Here is a 19,326-nt window from a genome sequence, read left to right as displayed (position 1 = left end):
TTATGATGATTTCAAGATGAATTTGAACGTTATCTGAGCCTTCGGTGCTTTGGGGAAACAGGAACCTCAGTTTTGTCCGTCATGTTTAGTAGAAATGTTAGATTTGAATGGACTCTGGAATATTGTGTGGCCCTTTATGTTTATGATTGTTAAAGTAAAAACAAGGTTGCGTATTTTTTAGTTTTCAAGATATGAGATTTCATACAGCTGGCCAACGTATCGGAATCAACCATGGTTCTTATTTTACAAATTGTTTCCAACGTTTAACAATAAATTAAATAATAAAAAAACGGTTGCTTTTGGGGTTTACAGAACTGTTTTTGTCTCTTGTTTTCTTGTCCGATTCCACAAGGTGACATATTCCTTCTCTGTTAAATACGTAGCAAGTGTTTATTCGTCTCAGCTTTTTAAAGTAGCAAGTATGCTCAGTGATGTTTGCCCAACAATAAGTTGGGCAACATTATCCATGTTTATGGCAATGAAGTCAAAACTAGTCAAAGTAATTATTAGTAATAAAAATATGTCAACCAGTGCCACGGTATGGGACAGAAGAATAAGCTGTATAAAACATTCTTAGCTTCCTTTTCCTGTTCCTTTACGCTACTGTTGTCCACTTTTCTCATCATATTGTTGTTTCATTGCTTCCTCCAGTGTTCATCCGACTGTGGTCAAGGTGTTCACAGACGGACTGTGTCGTGTACAAACCCTCAGGCTGTATGTGATCCTGTTTCTCAGCCCACTGAAGAGGAGCCCTGTGAGGACCATTCCAAATGTTACGAATGGAAGACTGGAGACTGGTCCAAGGTAGGACTGTCTCCAAATTCCACGGTTCATATATTCGGTTAAGACGCAATTAAGGTTTGGCAACTCAAAAATGTATCTTAATATATTTCCCATATTCCCTCTCAGTAACTTCATTCACCAAGAAAAAGTCAAAAATACTCTCTTGAAAGAAGAGAAAAGTTGTGTTCCTGTTGTTAAGGCAGGATATAATCTTCCTATAAAACAATGGCTACTCACAGTAAATAATTCATCACTCAAAAGAAGACCAACACTTCCAGAAACACGAGCAGACAGGTTGGAGACGAACCATCAATCCATTCAGAAAACCCAAACCACTTATTTATGAGGTCCAATGAAAAGTGAGTGGATGTGAAATTATTCTAATAATCCTTCATTGCACAAGGAAACTGTGTTCAACTATAGTGAGTACAGAGTTGAAGTCAGAAGTGACTCTGTAAACATTTTGAGTGGATGTTTAAAGCAGACCGGTAATAATATTTTGGTTCGCTTTTGTTTTCTCTTCCGAATCGTTTTGGCGAACTTGGAGGTTTATTTCAAAATGTTCTATCTCGAGATCTTGAGATGTTCTAGATATTTCATATCTTGTAAAAACATCTTGTCAACAATATTGTACGTAGTCATATCTTATGCATATTCATTCTATGTTCTCTGTAATATTATAATATTATAAAGGTGGAGGCTTCAAATGAGCCCAGTTGGCTTTTTGCCTCTTCCTGCTCTGTGATATTATGTATCTCTGGTATGTTTGTTTATTTTTATTTTATTGTTTAAATTGTGCAAAATAAACTAAATGTAACATGGACAACTTCTAAAGAGTCCCAGTATGAGCGAGGAGCGCTGACACTTTGAATTGACTGTTTCAGTGCTCGTCGTCCTGTGGGAAGGGCCTGCAGTCGCGAGTGGTCCAGTGCATGCACAGACTGACTGGTCGGCATGGTAACGACTGCTCAGTGACGCTTAGACCACCCACCTACCGACCCTGTCTGCATGGAACCTGCAATGACAAAATCAATGTGAACACCATCACCTCCCCCAGGCTAGGTGAGACGTTTGTCACAACTCTGTTCTACGGTGAGGTTGAACGGTTACAGTCGCCTTATTTATCTGCAAGAGTACAGTTCATACCCGAAGACCTCCGACCAAAGAGACCAGTGAAATAAGGAGCGGCTTGTCGTATTAACCAAGCTATTCAATTAGCATTTTGCTATTGCTATCATGAGTTTTTAGCAATTCTGCACATTGTCTGCACAGGTTAACTTAATCTCAGAGTGTACGGGGATTTGTTCCACATTGTACGTTTTACTCCTGCTCGGCCATCTCTGACCCTCTGTAGGATTAGTCATTGGTAGGCTGTTTCATTTCTAAAGCCATTCTGGGTAAACTCCCAACCCACAGTTGCACTTTGATTGCATTGAAATGTGTCTGTAGTTATTGTCTGAGATCACGTCACAGGCTGAGCTGAAGGTTTAAATGCTCTCTCCTCACCTGGAATACTCTTCAAAAACAAGGTTTTGAAGAGATTTGTTCACTCTGCCTGATTTTTAAGTTGAATAAGAAAGTTAGTACTTGTGCATAGGTATTTTAATACTTCAACACATGAATGTATTTCTTCTTTGTGTTCTGTTGTTGCTGTTGTATAACTTGTTATGCTGCGGACTTGGCCAGGTCACCCTTCTAAAAGAGATTTACTTCAACGGGGCTCACCTGATTAACTAAGGGTTAAATTATAAAATAATGAAAACACATTTTTATTTAATGACACAGCATCCAACAAAATGCTCCATTCATGCCATATATATATATATATATATATATATATATATATATATATATATATATATATATAACCCAAGTATCATAAAATATTGAGCTTTTGAATGTTTTAACTTGAACGTTTGAACATTAGACCTGAGGGACTGGAGGTCATCTTAGATTTGACCTCTCATGGTCCTCAGAAGTCAAATCTGACTTGTTGTTATTGGTGTTATTATTATTATTATTATTATTATTATTGTTGTTGTTTTTGTAATGCCTTAATATGAATGAATGTGGATGAATCCGCTCAAATTGATATTTAAAAATAATCAAAATACCATTTCATGGAAATGTAAAGGTATTCACTGTATCAGTGAAAAAACAATAACAACAGTTAACATGACTGTTAACTGTTCCTATAACTCATAGTAACGTAATATAATTTAATGCCATGTGCAAGTAGCTACACTGACATCTATCTTTTAATTAGCCTTACAGCATCTATCTATAGCCCGAACAATGTTTATTTCAGGGTCATCCAAGACTCCTCTAGAAAAAGGTTAATAGTCTAAGGTTGCTTTTATCAGTAAACAAACTGTTAAATCAAGACAAAAGACCTAAATGACATCCTAACGATATCACCATACAAATCACATGCCACACGTTAAATTGACTCAACACCATTCCCCCCATACTTGGTTTATTCGACATACTACTACTCGGTACTCTTGCAGATAGAAGATGGAAGTCTGGCTTAAACAAGCAATTAAAAAGCATGTTTAGTGCTTTGTAAGGTGTTCTTGTGTTCTCACCCACTCTGTCACACAGTGGCAAGCCGCTAGTATTGGGTATTTTGCAGTATTTCGTTGTTTAGTTTGGAGGATTTTGAAATTGTGACGCGGCACATTGACTCGCTGCCTTCTCACCATTCCCCCCCAGCTGCTCTGACCTACAAATGCACGGGGGACCAGTGGACCGTGTACTGTCGTGTGATCCGAGAGAAGAACCTCTGTCAGGACATGAGGTGGTACCAGCGGTGCTGTGAAACCTGTAGGGACTTTTATGCCAAGAAAATGCTGAACAAAAGCTAATGACCAAATGCAATGTTTTTAATATTGTTAGGTATGAAGTAAAAACAATTATTAGAAAACTATTTCTTTAATTCATGGAACTTTTTGTATTTCAAAAAAGAAAATGGCAAGTACAGGCAAATGTACATTTAAAATGGAACTTTATGCTTCTCGATTTGATGAAGAAAATAACATTAAAATGCCAAATCCAGACGAGTTATTGCACAAAATGATTGAATGAGTGTTTGACTTTGAGGTAGACTGTGGCAGGTCTATCAGATAACATTGGAATATGAGTTAGCCAGAGCTTTCTCCTCTTTCTTAATGATGCTCTGCACTGTATCCTTTACTCTGTTGTACTGTATTATAGCTAATTGTTGGAATTTCAAATAACCATACTGGCTTCCAGTATAAATATTATTACAGTTTTTTTCAATCGCTTTCTGTCGTTTTTTTTAAATAATCTTATTATCTAAACTGTAAGTGCAACTGTTTCATGAGACATCACAACTCGATTGCATGTCTGCAAAAGGAAGGTAAACAAATCAACACCGTGCAATACCGTAAAACACAGAAAAGAGATGTGCACATTTTTATAGATTACATTTATTTGTGCCCATGTCATAGATATTAAATGATGAAAGAATGTTTAGAAGTTGTGAAGAGTTTGACAATTTTGCTGAGAATCAAAGCATCAGTTTTAATCAGCAATCCAAGTGCAAGTGGTAATGGTGCAAATTGAAGACAATTGCACTTACTTGAATGCACACGTGCCAAACCACATGCTATTTTCTGAAATGAATCTGAAATATTTCATATCTGCATAAAATCCAAATACTATTTCATCCAAGTTTGTATTCACCTTTTTGTTTTCCAGCTACATGCAAATCAAAGTCCAGATGGTGGAGGTAACGCACCTGAAACTGTTAGCTCACTGACAAGAACACCATGAGAAGAACAATGTCTGCGCTTACAAGAATAACAGTTAAGAGCGGCAATTGTGGTGGAAAAATTATTTTACCCGCCGTTGAGTCTTTTTAAGCTGAAATGAAGAATATTGTCAAACAGAACTTGTCTTTTAAAAGTATTTATTCTCTGGCCAGAGAAGAGGCTCAGTTACACAGAGTCACTCAGATTGTAGAAGTGTGCCCTACAGAAGTAGAAACCACAGAGTTACAGAAAGAGTTATCAAGGGTGGAGGCCTGTGTACTGGAGCATCCTGGTGCAGGCCGTGCAGGCTATGGTAGCTAAAGTATAAGAGGTGCTTTATCTGTGTAACAACACACAGACATACGTTTTATCCTTAAGGCATAGAACATGTGAATATACAACAGAACATGAACATAGAACATGTGAATATACAGCAGAACATGAACATAGAACATGTGAATATACAATAGGTACTTGTTATCCAACACAGAGAAGAAGAGAATATGGGTGCAGGCAGTCAGCTGCTGCATGGATCACAAGTCTCGTGTGAAACAAGAGATTGGGGCCTTTCTCAATATGCGTTCTTGTGTGTACTTGTGTTCTCGTGGACTTGTGAAACGTCATCAGTCGCAAGTACCGTTCCAATTCCAAAAGTCTGCATCAAGCCAAGCACGGTCCAAATGCCCGGATGTGACTTGCTCCTCCCATTTTACCGGGGGCTTTTTTTTAACCTTTGGGTACCGAGCGAGGACCATTTGGGGTTCCAGCGAGAAAGTTTAGCGAAGAGTGTCGTGGAATGCATTTTTCAGAAACGAATATAATGAATGCTACACACATGTTATATACCGACTTAACGAAGAGATTCTGGGCAAAAATATCATCAAAGCCATTTTACACACTGCAAACACAATTATACACAAACTAATATAATCAACTAGAAGATGTACCACAATATCACGTATTTTTCGCCATGACGCGGCGAGCTACGCACTCCGGACAAAGCTACGAACACAAAGCTAAAGGCTAACACGGACAACCAATACATCAGAAAGCAAGAGAATTCGACACAGAATCCAGAGATATCTTCAAAATTGCTCTCCGTGAAACCAGTACAAAGATACAGCCAACAAGCAACACAACAACAAGCCGCTCCACCGCTAATAATCATAAATACTTTGTACCTTGAGCAGATTTTCTTGAAGAGAACATATAAATCCCCGCTTATTTCGATTCAAATATGGCTTCGACGTATATCCTGTGTCTTTCTAAACTGTTTCCTGAAGAAAGGGGGTCTAACAAGCATGGGGGACCGGGGGGAAGGGATTTCACTTACTGCGTATCTGTTTTTACGCTGGGCGAGGCACGGCGCATTTTAGATTTTTACTGGCTAACGATTCTGTCAATCAACACCAGCTTACACCCACTGTCTTCTTGAGACTCTGACGCGTCGAAGGAGGTGTCATTGACTGAAATTGACCAATCATAGGCTGAGATAAGTCCACATACACACATGAAGACTGGAACTCAGATGAGAGTCACAGGCTTAGAGAGGGCTCAGGCTGTCAAAATGATGCCAAACTGCTGTATTTGGAAAGATTGAACACTATTAGTGATAAAACAAGTGAAATATATAGTATATAAACTTACAATGGAACAGCTGGAACATGTGACAATTTTGCTTGACCCCGCCTGACCTCTCTGTACTAAAACCTCTCTAACTTTGTTATGCTTCACTTTATCAAAGTCAACATTTGCAGAGAGACTGTTGACATGTTGTGCTATGATTTGGGAGATGTTTTATGGTAACCACTGCCTCATTTCAAGAAATAATACCAATAAAAAGGCTTTCTTTTTCAGGTTAACCTGAAACTTTTCAATTTGAGCTGTGTGCCATCTTCATTTACTCTTAACCAGTAACATATACACTGATATTTACACATCTGAACAAATCTCACAAGTCTTACCTTTATCATAACATCAAAATTATTCAAATAGACCTTGTAGTTAGAGAAAGACACTCTTTTTAGTATGGGTATGCAATTTTTGAGCAGAGGCCTACAAATAGGGCTAGGGTTAAAGCGTGAAGTTAGCTGTTCAAGCATCATATCTGTGGTCGGTTTGCCAAGATTCAGCCTCCTTAAAAATCTGCTCTGACGATTTCGGAGATGTGTGGTGTTGCTAGCGGGACCGGGAGTAAACCTCGCCAGCACCGGGGGGTCAGTGCTCACGGTACCCCCCCTAGAACAGCCTTATCTCGTTTAGTTTAATATGTTCCATTGCTATTACACTACCAATATGTACAAATGTACTTAATTTTGAAAAAGTCTGTGGACAGCAGAGGAAATAAAATTGCTCTTGTGCTGTGGTATGTTATGTTATTGAAACTACTGTCAAACAAAGATTTTCAAAAAAGTTATCAAAGTACTTATAATTAATTTAAAATTACTTGTACTCTACTTAAGTATTTAATTTACAAGCTACTACTTTATACTTAAACTTATGAAGAAAATACTTACATTTTAGTATGTTTATATTGTATGTTTATATTATAGTTACCATACAAATGTATAATTTTTGTACAAAATGTAATTGGTCATTTAATATGTTGCATCGTAAACCAGATTCGTCACACATTCACAAACATATCGCTGGAGATCTAAAAGCATCTCATATATATTGCGGGGATTACGATTGTATAAGTGTAGCACTACATCACAGCCATATGCCGTATGAAGAAATACATTGAAGAGCTGACGGGGGTCATTTTGCACAATGAACACTTTCTTTCAAATATGTGTTCATTGGTTATTGTTTTACTGATGAGGCATGAGTACTTTTCTACCATCTGTAGTTTAAAAAAAAAAAGATTTTTCAGTAACGCTCTTTTTAGACTCTTATTCTGAAAGAAAAAACCGGTAGTAATAGTGTTTATTATTTTACCTTGACACACAGGAGGCAGTTTATATTCCCGGACAGCTGTGATAGGAGTCCAAAATTGTCCAACGTTTTCTGCTTGCTGTGACATGTAGCTCGTGAGGATGGATCTGTGGTCAACATCAACACCAGCCGGGACAGTACATGTTATTGTATGGGCATGTACCTGTGCGCGTGAACGTGAGTAGGTACCGTGTGCTTGGTTTGATTTTCTAATTTAGACTGATGATTATGGTTAAAATCCGTCTCTGTAAATACTGCTTTGGTTGCCTGTTAAGGGGAGATCCGAGACCAGACGATGCATGAATGCTCTGAGTTTATTGTCCCTTTTGTCGGAGAGACATGCTGTACTGCAACGAGCTGATCAGACGATTCTCCGCTCTGTTCCCAACAACTCAGGGTGAGTGATGATGCTACAGGAATAAGGGTAACATCTCTCTGTACACGCACCTGCTCAATCAGACGCTCTAACAGCTGATGTGTCAAACGAAATGCAGGTGGATTCATTGAAAACGGGCTCCGGTTACGAGGAGTACGATGCATGTCCGCTAGACTTTACATCGATTATTGTCCTCGTGTTGGCCGTGTCAAAAAATCTGCAACGGTGTCATTTTGAATTTGTCTTCATGTACAGTGTGACAGTGCTTTATAAGTGTGCAACTCATTTGCAATGCATCATTTGTCTCCTGTTAGGGCCAGGTGCCAAGCTTCTGCAGAGGTAGGCCTGTTCCTGCCACCCAGCAGCCATGGACCCCCTCCCAGAGTACTCTCTGTTCCTGTTACGGATCCTGGATGAGTTGGGCAACAAGCATAACACCATGTCATATCAGGATCTATGTAAGTCCTTGTGCGCTCGCTTCGACCTGGTGCAACTGGCCAAGCTCCGCAGCCTACTCTTCTACACAGCCTGTCTGGACCCCACCTTCCCAGCTACCCTCTTCAAGGACAAGTTGCGCTGCACCATGGAGGACCCGCAATCTAAGAAGCTCATGGTGGCAGCAGACATCGTCACCATGTTTAACTTGATCCAGATGAACGGAAGCATAGCCAAAGACAAGCTCCACATAGTGCATAGAGCCATGTTCCACTCGAATCAGTTGGTGGAGCTGTGCAGGTTTGACAATGATGACGATACGTTTCAGGACTGTGAGAGGGGTCTGGGTTATGAGCGCATGGATCACCCTAGGGATGGACACCATCAGCAGAACGCTGTGGCTCAGAGTGCCCCTTGTCCTAAATCATCTGAGTGCAACAACTTCCAGCAGTTTACTCCCACCTCAGACCCTAACTTCCTTCTGGGCGTCAGCAAGGACCTGAAATGTAGAGCAGCCTCTCTCGACAAGCTGCACCATCTGCCCCAGTACTCGAGCTGCAGTCCGCAGTCTCCACCCTGCCAAATGCAGAGCACCTACTTTCCCACGGACATCGACAACAAGTCTACCACTGACCATGAGTCCCTTCAGCACATTAGCCATCCAGAGCCGTTCTCGGTTCACTCTTGCATCCAGAAGAGGAACGTCTTTAAGGAGGACTTCCACAACTTTGTGGCCTTCTCCCCACAGGTTTGTGTTTTTAGGATGACGAATGTTGAAACAATGTTAATATACACAACTGCTGTTCAGATACACATTAACATCAGAGTTTGGAACACTATAGCAATAAAATATGAGTAAAAAAAGATTTTCATTAATATGTGTTGGGTTGAAAAGCAACACAACTGTATATTGTCCTGAAGAAGACATTACACATTATTTTGAAGGTTATCAAAGTAAAACTAATTTTGTATTTCTTAGAATTAATCAATCATTTAGTGCACACTTCAAATTCAACACTATTTTCTCTGACCAAATGTCAAAAACGAAAAGCATTCCAAATACAAAAGCCATTTGCCAGCATGTTCCAAAACTGTAACCATAAGTGACTTAACACTTCATGGAAGAAAATAGTAATTAACCATTAATTAACCAGAGTTGACAAGAAGAATAACAGTCAAAGAAATATACAGTGTACAGCTGATTCTGTGCCCTCTGAAATCTACTGAAGTAGTAAAATAAAATTGAAAACTAAATGGACTTCAATGTACTTTTGTTACTTTCCACCACTTGAGAAGAGTACGGAAAATATTCTATTTTACCACTCTTTTTGGGTTTTTTTTGTTTGTTAAAGGATAAGTTATATCTCAAAATACATCCCCTAACCCATATTTTATCATCACATCTAAATGATGTAGTAACTTTCAAATAACACTCTCACAGTGGTCATGTTGGCTGATGGGCTAACTATTATTTACAACAAACATGTGTTATACTATCCCATTTTTCTGAAACCGATGATTAGTTCCTGCTATCATTTAATAAGTATGAATACAAAATGTGCGTTATCTTACACACTATAACCTCCCACCCCGGTTATTGTGAAGACCAGAGGACCATAATGGATTCTTATTGTTTGAACACAAATGAACAGAGTGTAAAAATGTTTCCATTCAGTTTAGTAGTCATTTTCATTTTGTCTCTTAACATATAACCTCTGGAGGTTTCTGCTGTGTTTGTGTGATTGAACTTGTCTGGGTTACTTTTGTAGATCGACAAACATGGCAGTAAGGCTGCTGAGGGCTACCACAGGAGAGGGCTGCACAAGCCTGCAACCTTCTTCAACCACAGCTTTGAACTGCCCCACAGTAACCCCTACTTTGAGTCGACACTCGACTCCCCTCTTCAGGACAGAAGGAGGGTGAAGCACGAGAGCCTGGACGATTTACAGGCATCCACGTACTTTGGTCCGACCACAGTCTCCAAGTGCGTCAGCAGCAGGAGGCACAGTAACAAAGTAGGGAAGCAGCGTCCACGGCCAATGAAGAGCCTCAGTCTCAACACGGACAACGGGCCTCCAAAGTTTGAGGGGTCATTTCTGAACAGCAAACCACTCAAAGAAAACCACCATCACAATGTCACCGTGATGAACACTGACAATGGGCATCATTTTCAGAGTCCAGGGGAAAAGTTAGTAGCTTCTCCATCTGGCTTTGCAAAGAACACTAAAGGAATTAAAAACAAGGATGTAGGACGAATGGCAAGTAGGCCTGGCGGTTTGGAGAAAAGAGAAGCAGCCAGAAGTTTTAGGGACAAAAATATAAACAGTTCATCCTTTCAGGGAGAGGACTGCTCCTTTAGTGTTGGGACTCAAACAGAGCTGGCTGAGCAGAAGAAGGTGAAGGAAAAATCTGCTAAGTACAGTGACAGAGAAAGGCACCCATTCAAACACTGCAAAGAGGACTCTGAGATTGTTAGTGATGACATAAGTGACATTTTTCGTTTTCTGGATGATATGAGTGTTTGTGACTCTCTGGGCATTGTCCAATCGTCATGCTACAACAGTAATGGGTCCCTCTCTCAGGTAACACTTAAGTCTGAAGTCGACACCTCCCCTGAACACAACACGATCAGACTAGCCAAGTCCAAGCTGGACTGCCTCTTCCATTCGCCGGAAAACACAGACGATGAGCTCAAATCGAGTGTGTGCAAGTTGATTATGAGGATTGGCGAGATCGAGAAGAAGCTGGAGTCTCTGTCGGGGGTTCGTTGTGAGATCTCCCAGGTGCTTTCCAAACTAAACAAGCTGGATGAGAAGATCCAGGAACCCGAGGCCAACGGTAGACACAGGGAGACGGCGTCTGCATCAGGGTCCAATGCCACACCCGACCAGCCACACCCCCACCCTCACCTACATACCGACCCCACCCTCTTACTTAGTGTCTTCAAGTGCCACACCACTGGTCACAATGTCAAAATAGACAATGGCTCTTCAGGGGAGTGGTACTGTTCAGATGGGAGTAACAGCGATAGCCTGAGAGTAAAAGCTCTGAAGAAAAGCATGTTCACCAGGAGGTCATCCTGCTCGCTCAATGAGGAGAACAGTGCCACCGAGTCAAAGGTCACCAGCGTCACCAAATCTCCACGGGACTGGAGGACGGTCTCTTACTCCTGTCACCCTGGAGACGAAGGCAAGGACAAGGGCAGAGAAAGCAAAGACAGACACCGGAAGGCCAAAGAGGTAGAGACACTGATTTTAAATTCACTTTTCTTTTTTTTTTATTATGATTTTTATTGTTTTCTTCACAGACATCAAAAAAGGCATTCCAATGAGTTTTATAGATGAATATTCATGAAGTATACAAAGACCAAAAACATGCAAACAGCAGCTATAAATAATCAAAGAACAGACAAAGAAAATGTAATCACAAAGATGCGATTGCGCAGCAGAAAATGAATAGTGATAACCGGCAGGATGCCAGAGGACACCGCTGTGCATTTCCTTGACCATCTGACACCACGTTCATGAATTTGATGGTGTTTCCTGTATTGTTGTACCAAATTTTGTGTCAATTCCTGTGTCCACTATGTGGCGCAAGAGAACACACACATTGACTATACGTCATGCTGGGCATGAAAACAGCGTTTAATCTTTACTTGTTTTAAACAGATTATATTAGCACTGTCAATTAGGTTCAACATAATATTTCAATGAACATTTTTCAATAGCTCTCAAGAATATATAAATGTGCTTGTTTGCTCAATATAGTGAAAGTGAGTATTTATAGCATGCATAGTTCAATACTTCAACAAGATGATTGCCTTTCTCTAATTGTCAAAAATAATAATTATAAACATTTTGTGATGCCATATGCTCACACATACCAGGAGAATTTTATTTTAAATATGAGCTTTAATTAAAATGTAGCATTCTGGTGAACTCTGAGAAGAAAATTAAGTGATAAAACATTTACTTTAAGCAAAAAACAAATTTATTATTCAGTTATCAATCAGTATTTCAGCTCTATTATTATTAACCTTTAAAAGTTTGTCATATAAAAACAAAGATAGCAAGAGTAGCGAGAACCATCGCCTGTACAAATAAAGTGATTAGTTGTCATTACTGTATGGCTTCATATTAACTTCTACTGTTACTGTACAGCTGTTAGGATTGTGGCCAGTCTTCTATCTGCAATTAATATGCATTCAATCCAGTTCAATTATTTAAATGAAAATGATAATCTACTCTGGCTAAAGTAGCTTATCAAGAGTAAAATAATAGCTGTGATTTAACTGCACGTGGGACTGTTGGTCCTCTGTCTGTGGTCATCACAGTGAACAGTGTGATGAGAGGACACGTGAGCCCTTGTTGCTGTACTTCATCTCCTGGAGCAGAGGCTGCATTCAGCATACCCTGCCTCATCGATGTATTTAAAACACTGTGACAGCAGGAAGCTGTACTCACGTCTGTTTAGACCTCCACCTGTATCCAGGCCCAGCTCCACCTGTATCCATGCCCAGCTCCACCTTTATCCAGACCCAGCTCCTTCACAGCTCAGCCCTGCGTGAAGCTGCGCTACACAAACAGCCTCCTCTTCCTGGAGCTCTTTGACCTCATCATCTCATCAGTATCTGGGCCTTTCATTCTACTTTGAGTTAAAACAAACAACCTGCAAACAGATCCGCCGGTGTTCCGGTTTAACGTTAACGAGTGGACTAGGTATAAATGTTAAGCAACGGATTTAATTGATAGACATCAATTAATGACATGAGTCACTGATTCTACCTGGTCACATATAACCTTCATTTAGTTGTAGTTCATCATTATTTATTGCATTATTTGTTTTATCGTTTAAACTACTAAACAGAAAGTAAATGACTAGTTATGTAGTTAGTTCAAAAAATATTTAATTTATAAAGAACTTGATCATTTGATTTGTATGTATATGAAATAATAGGTCCATGTACACCATCAGAAGAACTCCGTAGCAACCTTGAGTTTAAGATTGAATCGATTAATATCACATATTGAATTTTTTCCTATTTTTCCAAAATTGGGTTTTTAATAATAGTTACCTATCTTGATATTAATTCATTATTATTTATTAAATCTGCTATCAGCAACAACGCTACACTTTGAAGATTACAAACCCTGACTTTAACAGGAATGACAATGCAAGTGTAAACCTTTTAAATGCAGCAACCAATTGCTCAAAAGTTAAACAGCAATTAAAATTCCAGTATATACTGTATATAGTATATACACAGAATTGAAGAGAATTGATTGGCCCCATTGTCAGCTATACCTGACCAGCTGTATCTAGCTGTAATATCTGCATTCCTAGAGGAGAGTGGTGGAGATGAAAATGTTGATGATGAATCTGGTTTAGGGGGAGCAGGGCGAAACTAGGCATATAAACTATATATATGCTATATGTCATGTGGTATAAAACGTCATGCACCGTGACACATGTATACCACAGTCCTAGTTCCAGCATATCCGGATTTACAGACATGAAATTGATATTGCTTTTTTAGCTGTATTTTTAGCTTCATTGTTTTGCTACACAGCCCTTCTGACTTGGGACAGACTTTTAAAGCCCTATGTTCAAATGTCAAAACGTCTCAGCAGGTGTTGATCACACAAATCATTCCCTGTGACCTTTCTGCACCAATCTAAATGGAGCATATGCTAATTGAATGGGTCTTGATGTCCTGAGCTGTCTGTATGCAGCCTGTTTCTACATCACGACATCGCTCAAGCAGCTGTATAGCATGTCAAGTAATACAACTGACATGGGATACATAAAACTGATACAAAAATAATCCCTGTCAATCACTAGTATTGTAATGGTGTCTGTATCTGCAGAGAATCTGGCACCTTCCTGTATTTATTGTCTTCTGTTGCTGTGTTTGGGACTTTTCTGGGCACCAGGAAATAGCATTTGGACCCCACGAGTGGGTGTTACGCCCAGCTAATAAGCAAGTGGGACGTACTAGACTATCCACAGAGGAACGAGAGCGGCGCCGGTGGGGCAATCTCTGCATGTACTGTGGCCAGGCGGGTCATTTAGCTCACAATTGCCCGTTAAAAGCCCGGGCTCACTAGTAAATAAGGAAATACTGGTGAGCCGAGCAGTTTCCCGACCCTCCGCCTGTCAACGACCCCATGCTCTGTCATATATATGAGCTATAATACTGTCTGAGAGTTGTGAAGTTTGAAAAGTCTGTAAATGCTCAGACTAAGGCCCTGGTTGAGCTACAATATACAAAATTGCTTTTTCAAAAGCAGAGGAAGAAAGATCACTGATGGAAACTTCCCTTCTGTTTTTTCTCTCCATTTCCAGGTGGAGCAAGAGCATCAACACGAGTTCCCCCAAGCCCACCGGTCCCCTCAACCTCAGAGGGAGTCCTACCTGAGCAAACAGGTTTTCTCAATGCACCCCTTCACACCCCCCACTACGGCCCATGTGAAAGGCCGCACCCTGTACACCGACCTGAGGCTCACCAGCCAGCCACATGGCAAGTGCAGCCAGCTGTCCTGGACCATCAAGGATTCTAAATGCAACTCGGGAGAAAAGGCAAAGCAGCTCACAGCTCTGGACCTGCAGGTATTGGACTCTTCAGGCTCCCAGTAGAGTCACTGGAGGGCTGTTGTTGTTGCCGTGAACCCTGATGAGGTCTCACCATAGATATACTGAAACTGATTTGCAGAGGAATTTAACTGCATACATTCACAATTTTTCAAGTCGATCTTAAAACAATAGTCAGGTGCCCATATGAACACTGAAACAGGTTATGTTGAAAATGTATTGATTTCGGGCCATATGCCAGTGTAAAGTAAAGAATACTTTTATTCCTTTTTGTACAGAAGGTGTCGCAGAGGGATTGTCCCCTTCTGTTTTTACTTTTTACATTGAAATTTGATTGTAAAAGATCCTTACCGAAAGGTAGGGACAAAAATCAAAAGTAATCTGTGCATAAAAATGTATTCCAAAGTGCATATGAAGGTTAAATGGGGCTTTAGCAGTCTGACTTATTTATATCAACTGAGTGTTTTCCAAAGTCATTCTTATTTTAGGACAAAATCTCTTTGTGTTTTTCTGGAAAGTGTTTTCTTATTGAGTTGCAGTAGACGGTTAGTAAAAAAATAATTGGTGTAATTTAAAGCCCAGACTGAACAGGAACAAATATTACAGCAAGCAAAACCTGTTTCAATGTTCATATGGGCATCCAACTATTTTTTTTTATAGCCTGGTCTGACATACAGGGTGTCAAATGTCCACGCTGGATCAGTGGCCCTTTAACTTTCAATGAAATCCGATATAAACCCATTAGTCATTATTAGATGCTCATAGCAACGGACCTAGTTAGTCATACAAGCAACAAAGTCTGCTGAGAGCTGGAGGACGGGGTGGTGTGTGTGTAGCAGTTGTGTACTCTCTCTTGTCTCTTTGACTTCAACCAGCCGTTTATTCACCAGACAGCATATGTGAAGTAGCCTGGTAACAAACAGATGTACAATAGGTGTCTCACAGCCCACCTCGTGGTCACAAATTCCGGGAACACGGAGACGGCTTACTTCAGACCGGTTAAGCAAAGCGGGGCGCACCACTAAAGTCTGCCGGCGGCCAGCAGAGGGCGCTAATGTGACACAACACACTTGTCTCCGTGGAAACTAATAAGTTGTAAATTATATTTACAGAAATAAGAGTAAATAATATGAAAATGATATGGATTAGTAATAACTTAAATAATACAGTAACTGGCAAATAATGGCCAGTGATGGCAAGTGGAATCATTAACTCTGTAACATGTGGGTCAAGCATTTACAGGACTTTTACTCAGAGGACCAGCTTTCATGTCCTGTGTTAAACCAAAAGATAAATTACTTTTACTGACGATGTTATCACGTGACGCAATTTCGCTCAGAAGCGTCACGTGATAACATCGTCAGTAAAAGTAATTTATCTTTTAGGAATGTATGCATCCAAAAGAGGGGAATTAATGTTGAACCAATAGCCGGCATTGCGTCCTCGGACTCCCCACCAGTCCTCTCTGACCACCAGGGATACCTGGGAACAGAGCAAACTTGCCGGAGTAACAGCGTACACCTCGTCTACTGCTCAGAGCACGCATCTTGTGTCAGAGTGCTACACAAGTCTTGTTCCCCTCTCACTCCCGTTCATCCACTCTTCGCTTTCAATCCGCTTCCTCTGCTCCCCAGCTCGCTTTATTACATTTCTTTTCCCTGTAGAAAACCTGTACAAATCCTCTCCTGCACAAGGGGCTGCCCTCCACTTAGCCCTCACTCATCTAGAAAATGATGTATGTTTGTTGATTTCAGTTCACTTTTCTATTGAAAGGTGAACTTTCTCCCTATTGTAGCCCCCCGGAATGTGTGCTCAGCCCCCTCCTGGTCACGCATGCACCCACAAGAGCAACCCCCAACATGCTTAATGAGAATATACAGGCAAAGGGCAAGTTCTCTGCAAATACAGACACCGCCACACACTACACACAGGAAAATAAATGGTTCTTAAGTGGTTCCTAGGGATGGATCTGCATGTTTGTCATACTTTTTCTTTGGGATATTAAAGGATTCTTTATTCTTGTTTGACTCATTGGATGGTGGGTTATGGTATACATTTGTAAAATGACCATACCTTTCCATGTACAGATGTACAGACCTTTCCATGTTCTTGGGGCGCTAGCCCCAAGATCTGTACATGGATTACATTTGCGCAGTTGCAAATGTAATCCATGTAATTAGAAATTGATAATTGTCTACTGGTATGACTAAAATTGCAGTACTAGTGAAATAACATTAAAAATAATAAAAAGAGCTGCAAGAGGCCATTCCAAGTTCCAGGTTATTGCTCCTCAGAGCCAAAAACAAAGCCAGTCAGCAGCGAGTGGGTTTTGGGCTTCACAGAACTGAGCAAAGTCATCTCAGTTGGTTTAATTATTTCTGAAGATGGACTGAGACCAATCACACACTAAGTTCTTTTTAACAAATTACTTTGCACACTCAAAGTCCCGCCAGTCTTAAGTCTTGGCATTTTGGGGACATGTCTCAACAGCTTAATTAAAGATATTCAGCAAGTTATGTGATGTTTGGATAACATTTCATCGATTTATGGCTAAATCTGCGCCAGGCACATGATTGATACTGGTGGTGCCCCCTATTGAGGGATTTCATAATAGTTTTACACATGTGGTTCAACAATATCATAAAACATATCCTGTAAGTTTTGTCATGATTGTAGTGGTTAATGGCTGAATAGTGGCATTAAACAGTCAAATCAAAGAACAAAGAAACAGTTCAATCCAGTTCTTCTGAATCTGTTCAGTTAGTAAAGGAAGACAAAACTCCACTCCACCTCCGCATGAGAAGGCTGCTGGCACAACTAACCTCAGGCCATTAACTAAAAATACTCCACTTCGGGATGTACTGGTTGCCAGCTCAATAGTTCAGAAAACAGACCAAAAAAATCAACAAACCCCTAGAACTTTTGTTGAAAATGAAGAAAACAAAGGGTCACCATCCTGGATTAAGCAGCTACCGCTGTCTCCGGAGTCGTTTGATGTCAGATCTGAGGAATGATGAGGAGATAATCCGATCCTATTGGTTCACAGGGCACACTTGTCTTCACCCTTTCACAGGGCACACTTGTGACCCACATGAAGACAGGGTGAGATTAGGAATCTTTTATATGTTATCTTTGAGTCTATTCAAGGATAATGCATGATACAAACATACAGATGACCTTAAAATGATATTTTTGTTGTGTCTGGTCTGATACTAGTGTCAAACCAAGCACAACAAATCATGGCCTGTCACATTTGGCTCCTCTCATCAGCACAATCTCAAAGGTCACCATCTGGTCTTTTTTTGGTGGTTAAACGTGCCGAGACATTGACATAATTGAATTTTGTTTTCTAAGCATTTACTGGATTTGTATCTCTTCATGACTGTAGAAAAATACAGAGGTGGAACAGCTCGGCTCCACCTCTGTATGACCCTGGTTCCTCTGGTCTAAACGGAGGTAAAGGTCTTAAGTTCCTAAATAGTAGCAACGAGCTTGTGTTATAAAAAATGTTCTACCTTTTTTCAGACATCTGCATCCTACTAATTGCCTCTGTTTGTTTCATCAGACACAGGACCCCAACAACCTGGAGTACTGGATGGAGGATATCTACACACCAGGCTACGACTCACTGCTCAAGAGGAAAGAGGCCGAGTTCAGGAGGGCTAAGATGTGTAAGATCGGAGTGCTGATTGCAGCAGCTACCTGCACTGTCATCCTGGTCATCGTTGTTCCAATATGCACCATGCAAACATAATAACTCTCATGTAGTGGCCCTGCCAATGAATGATACACTTTACTGCTGTTGTTTTCTATTCGTGGATTGTCAGCAGATTTACCGACAAAATGAACATTTTGGGATTTGACGATTTCAAATGGATGTTTTTTTTTCTATTTAACGCAGTATTGATGTCCTTTTTGCCAAGACAGCTGTTATACAATATAAATTAATTCATCAAGTACACAAAATATGTACTGTATATATACTTATTTAACTGTTGAAGTGTATTGTATTGTTTTAAACTTTGCACGACAGTGTGAAGGTCAAACAACTGCAGCAGATGACCACTGAACTCAATTGGATTTGTTATGGTAGTCAGCATATTATATTTTTATTTTCGTATAATTAATGTGCAGTGTATTTAGATTTAAAATATTTTTTTATATATATTTTTTTTTTCTGCAATAACAGCAAGTATTTAGATAAATTAAATAAGTACAACACATTTGAAAATATAGAAGTGCTTTAGTTTATACTTTAGTTTATACCGCCTAAATATATATATATTTTGTTTTATATATATATATAGGGCGGCACTGTATGGAGTTTGCATCTTGGGTGTTTCCTCTGGGTTGTCCAGTTTCCTCCCACAGTCCAAAGACATGCAGGTTAGGTTACTTGCTGACGCAGCCGAACTGAATGTATTGATA

General features: G+C 40.0%; 2 protein-coding genes across 2 annotated transcripts in view; both read left to right on the top strand.

The window, feature by feature from the left end:
* The window catches only part of adamts17 (ADAM metallopeptidase with thrombospondin type 1 motif, 17), a gene marked incomplete at both ends in the record, with an annotated part of 38,943 nt that extends 35,293 nt beyond the window's left edge, over positions 1 to 3,650 (top strand). Inside the window, 3 exons of the mRNA XM_079164921.1 lie at positions 652 to 804; positions 1,668 to 1,845; positions 3,499 to 3,650. Coding sequence (XP_079021047.1) covers positions 652 to 804; positions 1,668 to 1,845; positions 3,499 to 3,650 — 483 coding nt within the window. The remainder of the gene's footprint in view (positions 1 to 651; positions 805 to 1,667; positions 1,846 to 3,498) is intronic.
* A 4,577-nt stretch (positions 3,651 to 8,227) lies between these two features.
* Positions 8,228 to 18,652, top strand: minar1 (membrane integral NOTCH2 associated receptor 1; the record flags this gene model as incomplete). Its single annotated transcript, XM_079183505.1, has 4 exons — positions 8,228 to 9,079; positions 10,077 to 11,546; positions 14,653 to 14,916; positions 18,464 to 18,652. The coding sequence occupies exons 1-4, from the start codon at positions 8,240 to 8,242 to the stop codon at positions 18,650 to 18,652; spliced, it is 2,763 nt and encodes a 920-aa protein (XP_079039631.1). The 5' UTR covers positions 8,228 to 8,239.
* Between the last annotated feature and the right edge of the window lie 674 nt (positions 18,653 to 19,326).

Source organism: Pholis gunnellus, assembly GCF_910591455.1.
Source record: "Pholis gunnellus genome assembly, chromosome: 1".
In the NCBI taxonomy this organism is placed as follows: domain Eukaryota; kingdom Metazoa; phylum Chordata; class Actinopteri; order Perciformes; family Pholidae; genus Pholis; species Pholis gunnellus.
This window is presented reverse-complemented; position numbering and strand designations above follow the sequence as displayed.